General features: G+C 35.6%; 1 protein-coding gene across 1 annotated transcript in view; it reads right to left on the bottom strand.

Annotated features, from left to right (window-relative positions):
- Positions 1–838: 838 nt before the first annotated feature.
- The window catches only part of KITLG (KIT ligand), a 65700-nt gene continuing 59905 nt past the window's right edge, over positions 839–6633 (bottom strand). Inside the window, exons 7-10 of the mRNA XM_018556722.1 lie at positions 6506–6621; positions 5381–5457; positions 4335–4394; positions 839–2347 (exon numbers count right to left, since the gene is read on the bottom strand). Coding sequence (XP_018412224.1) covers positions 4355–4394; positions 5381–5457; positions 6506–6621 — 233 coding nt within the window. The 3' untranslated portion in view covers positions 839–2347; positions 4335–4354. The remainder of the gene's footprint in view (positions 2348–4334; positions 4395–5380; positions 5458–6505; positions 6622–6633) is intronic.

Consider the following 6633-nt stretch of genomic DNA (forward strand, 5'->3'; position numbering starts at 1 on the left):
TTCATCAAGATAATTAAACAAAAAAACATTGTGCATACTGCTTTGCATTGTCTGGCCTTTTCTCTGCTATAGTAGTTTTAAGCGCATATATATGTCCCCCTTAAAGAAAATGAGTAGGCATATCAAATAAGAAGGGGTTGTTTGTTACATATTGGGATCCCCCAATGTTATCTGGTATACACAGGTATAGGGAGATCTCCCTCAACTGTGTATTTTGTCAACTGGTAATTGATGTCTATGGGGAAAATAAGCCTCAAAAGGATACAGCAACTATACACCCCCCTGTGCGCAGTTATGTCTATTTCTAACAAACAATGTGTATGTTTTATTTTACTTACAGTATTAGGTCCTTAGAGGGAAACAGCAGCTAAAGGGTGAAAAATACAGCTCTAGTATGCTATTTCACACCGGTTGCATACTTTCTTAACACAGATAGTAACCATTCACAGACTAACCCCATATTACTGCATGCCTTGAAGCACTGGCTTGTTGCCAAACTGCATCTGAGGTTCTTTAACTGGGCAGGAATATTTGAACATTAAATATTTATTTAACATGAAGATCTTTTGTTCATGTAATTGAAGTGTATGGAAAATGTCTACACACATTATCAGAATAAGTGGTACCTCCTAATGATAGTTTGACTTAATACTGAGTACATTACACAGTGTGCAACCAAGCCTTTCTTACTACTCCATGTACCACAAATTGACTGACATTTATTGTATGTGTTATACACAGACAAATTGCATAGAACTATAGTTTTTTTATATAAAAGCTGATCCTGCTTTATAAAATTAGGAAAACAAATAGGTATACAAAGTTTGTATATTTTCAATGAATAATGTTAACATGTAAGTTATTGGAAATTTGCCTTCATAGAAATGCAGAATTCGCACTAGAGGCAAGCCTGTGGCCTGTGTGACGAGTACCCAACCACACCACTTGCCTAGCGAAAAAAAATATCTGTTTTATGTGGTTAAATGTTGTGTTCTAGAGATAAGAAACATGATAATATACATGGCAACTGCAAAAAAAAACATATCAAGCCCACGCATACAACGCACATATCCTAAACACTATTCATGAATGCAGTAATCTCTAACTAAATATATAACCGTTGTTGCTAAAAAGAAAATGAACATAGATTGGAGTATTAAAGATTACCATGATTTCATGCCAGTGTTAACAGATACTGGGAGAAAATGTGTTAACAGATTCCAACAAAGCACTGGTCACAAATGTTACTACTGGCATATGCTGTAAGATTAATTATTTATGTTATGACATCAGCTTTGTAATAAAGTATTTAAGAACATAATTTCTACTATAGTAAATGGTTGCAATAAATAATTTAAATTTGGATATAAATACAGACCACTTGATTATGCCATTCCAGGCATAACTGAAAGTATATTTTTCTTACATTCTTCTTGTCACCCTGCCCCACCATTCATTTTCCACTACGTTTCTCCTGAAGAACCATTATTGGTGGATCATTCTTTGCGTGGTTGACTTCAAGACTCTGCCACCATAACTCAATAATGGAGTTAAACAGATTATGGCATTCATACTCTAGTCATAGTATTTAAAATTATTTTATTAATTTACTCCTATCAAGCTCTTTAGCTATCATAATTACCAATTGAATGTAAGCGGTATGTACTATAATACTCTATGTACAGAAATGTGCATCCAATATAAAAAAATATATTTATTATGTGAACTTAAAAAAAAATTATATACGTATATCCTGACTCTTGCGCTGGTAGGAGAAGCATTGTTCTTATCTGCTAAAGAAATGATCCTCTAAAATCTATAGATGACTTGCTATGACGAGTCTTCACACTACAGTCATTGGGTGCTGTTGTTCCATCATGGATGATGCAAAGAAACAGTTTCCCAGGTGAAGAAGGATTAGTGGGAGTGTTTGATTCCAACAATTTTCACTGAATTACAGTATATTTGGTGTCTAAAAATGAGGAACCACTGGACTGATCCAACATTTTTTTTTCTTGATAGCACAAAATTTTTTTTTTTTTATTTTCATCCTGGCAGGATAGCTTCTTGATCTCAGAGTTCTCCTTGAGCCTTCACTACTTTTTCCATAGTTATACTTCTGTAACCTATGATTGCAGATGTCTGACAAGTCGGAGCTCCTAGTTTTAGGAAACAGAACCACCTTGCCCCATGAAGTACATACTCTAGCAGGTTGTGTTAAATTGGGGCAAAAACTGAATTCATGTGTATGGTATCACAAAGCAGTCCACATAACAGTTTGTTGCAGCACAAGAGTAAAAGAGTCTTTTCAACTGCTCCAGATAAAATGCGAACATAGTACTGTCACCTGTAAAGGTAAATCAAACACAGATTAAATATTCAGGAGAAGAAGAATGCTCATGAATGTAATCAGTAAATATGAAATACTATATTAAGAAATTAGATTTAGGTTACTGCAAGATCATGTGAAATGTTGTTAATTAGTAAGGACTATAAACTCTGAATATCTTTGTTTGATCAACATGCACATTTGATGTAATGAGCCCTAAAAATTGTAAACGTATTGGCATACTAGCTGTACAATGCAATTATCTTCAGCATGGTGGGGTCTCCCAGGAAGGTTGGATACATGCATTCTGCTTATGGTATAGTCTTCTGTATTAGCTTTTGTTTCTGGAATAGGATTTTCAGGTTCACTTTCAATGCGCTACATCACAGTCGGTGGCAGTCCACAAATTCTTAGATATATTAGCTGAATAACTGTTGATTGTATTATGTACTGATTACTCTATATCCTTGAGAGCAATAGTTTGTGTTCCTATGCTTACTGATAAAAGCAGCTGTACAGCTTTCATGACTGTAAACATTTCAGTCATCTCCACATGGCACTGGGTTCAAGAAAGCTTCGTAGATTAAAATGGAAATACCATTTGATTTTGTATGAATAATAACATATACTTTAATTGGAAAAAGAAAATTTAACAAACTTTGTAGCATTGATTTGAATGTCCTATTTAATCATACTGTGGAACGGACATCAGATTTTATTACACCAGATTATGCCACAGTGTGCTTATTAAGTTGGGTTTGTGAATTAAATTAACTAATTATACACAATCAAGAACAAAACACAAAACATATTAAATGCTGGCGGACCAGCAAGAATGGATTCCCTTATGGTCCTCATCACACATAAAAAGAAGTGGGCTGTCTGTAAGAGACAGCATGAGATGTGATACAGCTTTAACTAATATCACATCAAAAGTAACTTATAATACATTCGCCTCATGCATGAAAGCTATGTGACTTTGGGGAGAGCAATATGAACTCTTATACAACAGTATAACGGAAATTTAGTGGTCACTGCTTAAAATTAATAACAGAAAGCAGTACTGTCATGTAGCAAATTGTATCTCACTCCTACTGCAGTATGTAGTGCATTAGATTGGTTTACACTTTTCTTAAAGAGAACATGTGAAGATAGAAATATGAGGGCTGCTATTACACTGAGATTGACATACAGGCTACACTACCTAGGGAGTCACTGACCTGGACCAAGCATGCAGGCAGTGAAATCTCAACAGCTGGAATGTCTTTTCTGAGTCTTCTAGCAGGTCCCGACCAATGAATAACAACTTGGCGGAGCCGGCTGTGATCTCACGGCTGCCTCCACACCAGTTGCAATAACAGGTCTGTCATTTGCAACTGGCCAGAGCCAGCCGTGAGATCACAGCCGGCTCCGCCAAGTTGTCATTGTGTGATGACAGTTCAGCGTCCGCCCAGCTGTCAGTTGCAAGGCTTTTGGTTGGCCAGTGGCCGGCCGTTCGTCCCTTTTCGGGTTTCACGTCGGCTTGACTGAGCCACTCGGCCAATAGTGAATAGCCCATACAGCAGCCCTTCGGTTCGACTGAACCGAAGAGTTCAGGCAGCCGAAGCTAGCTGAAGGATCAGCCGGAGCTATTTCTTTAGGAAGAGTTTCTAAAGAAATACATGTATTTTATTTGGATGACTCTGGAATAAAATAAGTCAACCTGGGTAGGCAATTTTTGATCTGATCTAAATCACTTATGCTTCATAGCCATAAGAATCAAGGACTGAAGGATTTTATTGTCTACATCCATACTTTGTAATAGGAAATGACCAGCAAACTGACTGGGTAGATCTAGATTTAACTCAGGTGTCACAAAACTTAGTTTCATCACATTATGCAAAAAGCAAGCTGAAACACTGCTTCACTGTTTAATTACTAAACTTCTAACTAAAATAAATTCTGATATCAGATTAGTGTGCAAAAATCAAATAGCCTACGATAATCCTAAAAAGAATTGACTTACCAGGAATTGCTGAAAAATGTCTATATTACAGAGACTTCTTTCTCTGTCTGATGTAGCATGCTAGAAAAAAAAAGAAACCTCTCTTAACATACTAATTTAACCTAAAATATACATAGTTATAACAGGGTTCGGAAACCTAATTTTACTAAATAATTACTGGATAATTAAAGCATTGTTCAATGGAAATAAGGGTATGAGTAATGGAATGAGTCAGCATCTGAAAGCTAATATTACCCTTTATGAAGAAGACATTCTAAAATATTACACCTCAATGACAGCCTTCTGTGATAAGATTAGCCCATATAGTATGAATTGGGTTTGTAGTGTAAAATGTCAATTTGCAGATGGGAATGTGTTCATGCTGTATGATTAATCAGACCCTCTGAATATCTAATTTTACCTGACTTTGCACATTTGCTATTCTGTGCATAATTTGAAGGACCTCTTATCTGTAAGATGCTTCAGAGGTGTTAATCACTCCATACACGATAAAGCTGTCACGTGATTAATCAAGCATAATTCATATCATGCAACAGCAGGGCTCATGTGGGAGCTCCTACCTAGTTTTGATTAAAAGAAAAAGCTGTGAATTTCTTTGTCGCACATGTATGCCATGATGTGGCTTCTTTTTAAATCTTTTGTGACATTACAAGAACAATTAGTGGACAGTCAGCCATGGGGCTTTTTGGGTTACCAGGTGTGTGAAAAATTGCCTAAAGCAGGTATATATATTTCATATATGCAAAAGGTATGCAGCTTCATTAGGGCAGCCTTGGGTCAGCCATAGAAGAACACAGTCATGAAAAAGTGCTGTGTTTTCTGTCACTGCATTCATGTTACAATGTATTGAATCTGGCCTGAATGTCTAGGTCTCAATATGCAGCACTTTTACACAAGCACCAACCTAACTTCATGTACAGATATCTTTAGTCAACTGTCAAATCTTGGCATACACTAATTCTGATGCTTGGTCATTGCCTACCCATCAAGGAATACTTTACACTTAGAAGGTGACAGAATTTAGGCAATTAAAGAAGAAAACATACTTGTTTAATTCATTTGTGTCTTTTTGATCAGCGTGGATCTCAGATACTTCATTATTTGCCCTTCTTTGGTGTTTTAACTGGAAAACAAAGATAACATTTCCTGAAAATACTGAAAGAAAAAAATACGCATATGTCTTTTTTTGTCATATTGATTGACACCACAGACAATAACTTACAATGGTCATTTCAATAACGGTATTGAAAATTGTACTGGAGGGAGGCGGTCCCTCCAGTACAATTTTCAATACCATTATTTAACAGGATTGCAGCTACATAAATACATTTGGACTTGTTCTTCAGGATATAAAAGTACAATTCTGACTAAAACTGAAAATACAAATGGGTTATGGCATACAATATCATTAATCTTTGTTTTATTTCCACCTTAACCATACATGAAATGATAAACAAATGATCAATCATGGTAGTAATTGAAATGATCCTTTGCTTGGAAATCAATGTTCAGCAAAATAAATAAAACACCATTTGGTCAAACTCAACTACATTTTGCACCAGGATCAATTGTTATAGTTTGATGGCAATCATCCTTTGCATATTGAAACAACTGATTTCTGAAAGATACAGTCTTTTCATCAAATGACTGTAATATGTAATGATCATTTAGACACATGTATAACCAGAAACTAGATACAAGTGCCCAGACTGCCAATATCTTCAGCTAATATGGGCCATTCTTTCTTCCATTGTTATTTTTGTGCTCCAATGGAAAGAGGCAGTCAGTGACAGGACCACCAAGGTAAGTAAAAATGTGGTGCATAAGTTTACACGACCAATTCCATTCCACAGTACTTTATTTTATTTTAGCAATTTATAGGATCAATTTACACAGCTAAAACACCAGAATAAGATCCGTATTTTTAAATCAAGACAGATATATCTTAAACAGATTTACAGGGGTTTGAAAATTAAAGTAATATAGTAAAAATAAAGATTCTTATCCTTGTGGAAAGGTTCATGAACTGAGACCATTGTGTTATCAGTTTTTATGAAAAGAAATGCTAAATTATATGTCATAGTCTATGCTACCACACTACTCCTGTTTTAAAAGAGACTACTATTACTACTAGAACTTATTCAATTCTATTTGTAGTCAGATCAGCTTACCTTCCAGCACATTATGCCAAGTAAAAATCCAGCGACCATACAGGCCATTGCTATAGATGCTATGCTAGTCCATGGTAAGGAAGAACTGCTGATAAATTCACTATTGTCTGTGTATCCTGTATAAAAAA

Source organism: Nanorana parkeri, unplaced genomic scaffold (genome assembly GCF_000935625.1).
Source record: "Nanorana parkeri isolate BGI_ZX_2015 unplaced genomic scaffold, ASM93562v1 scaffold250, whole genome shotgun sequence".
In the NCBI taxonomy this organism is placed as follows: domain Eukaryota; kingdom Metazoa; phylum Chordata; class Amphibia; order Anura; family Dicroglossidae; genus Nanorana; species Nanorana parkeri.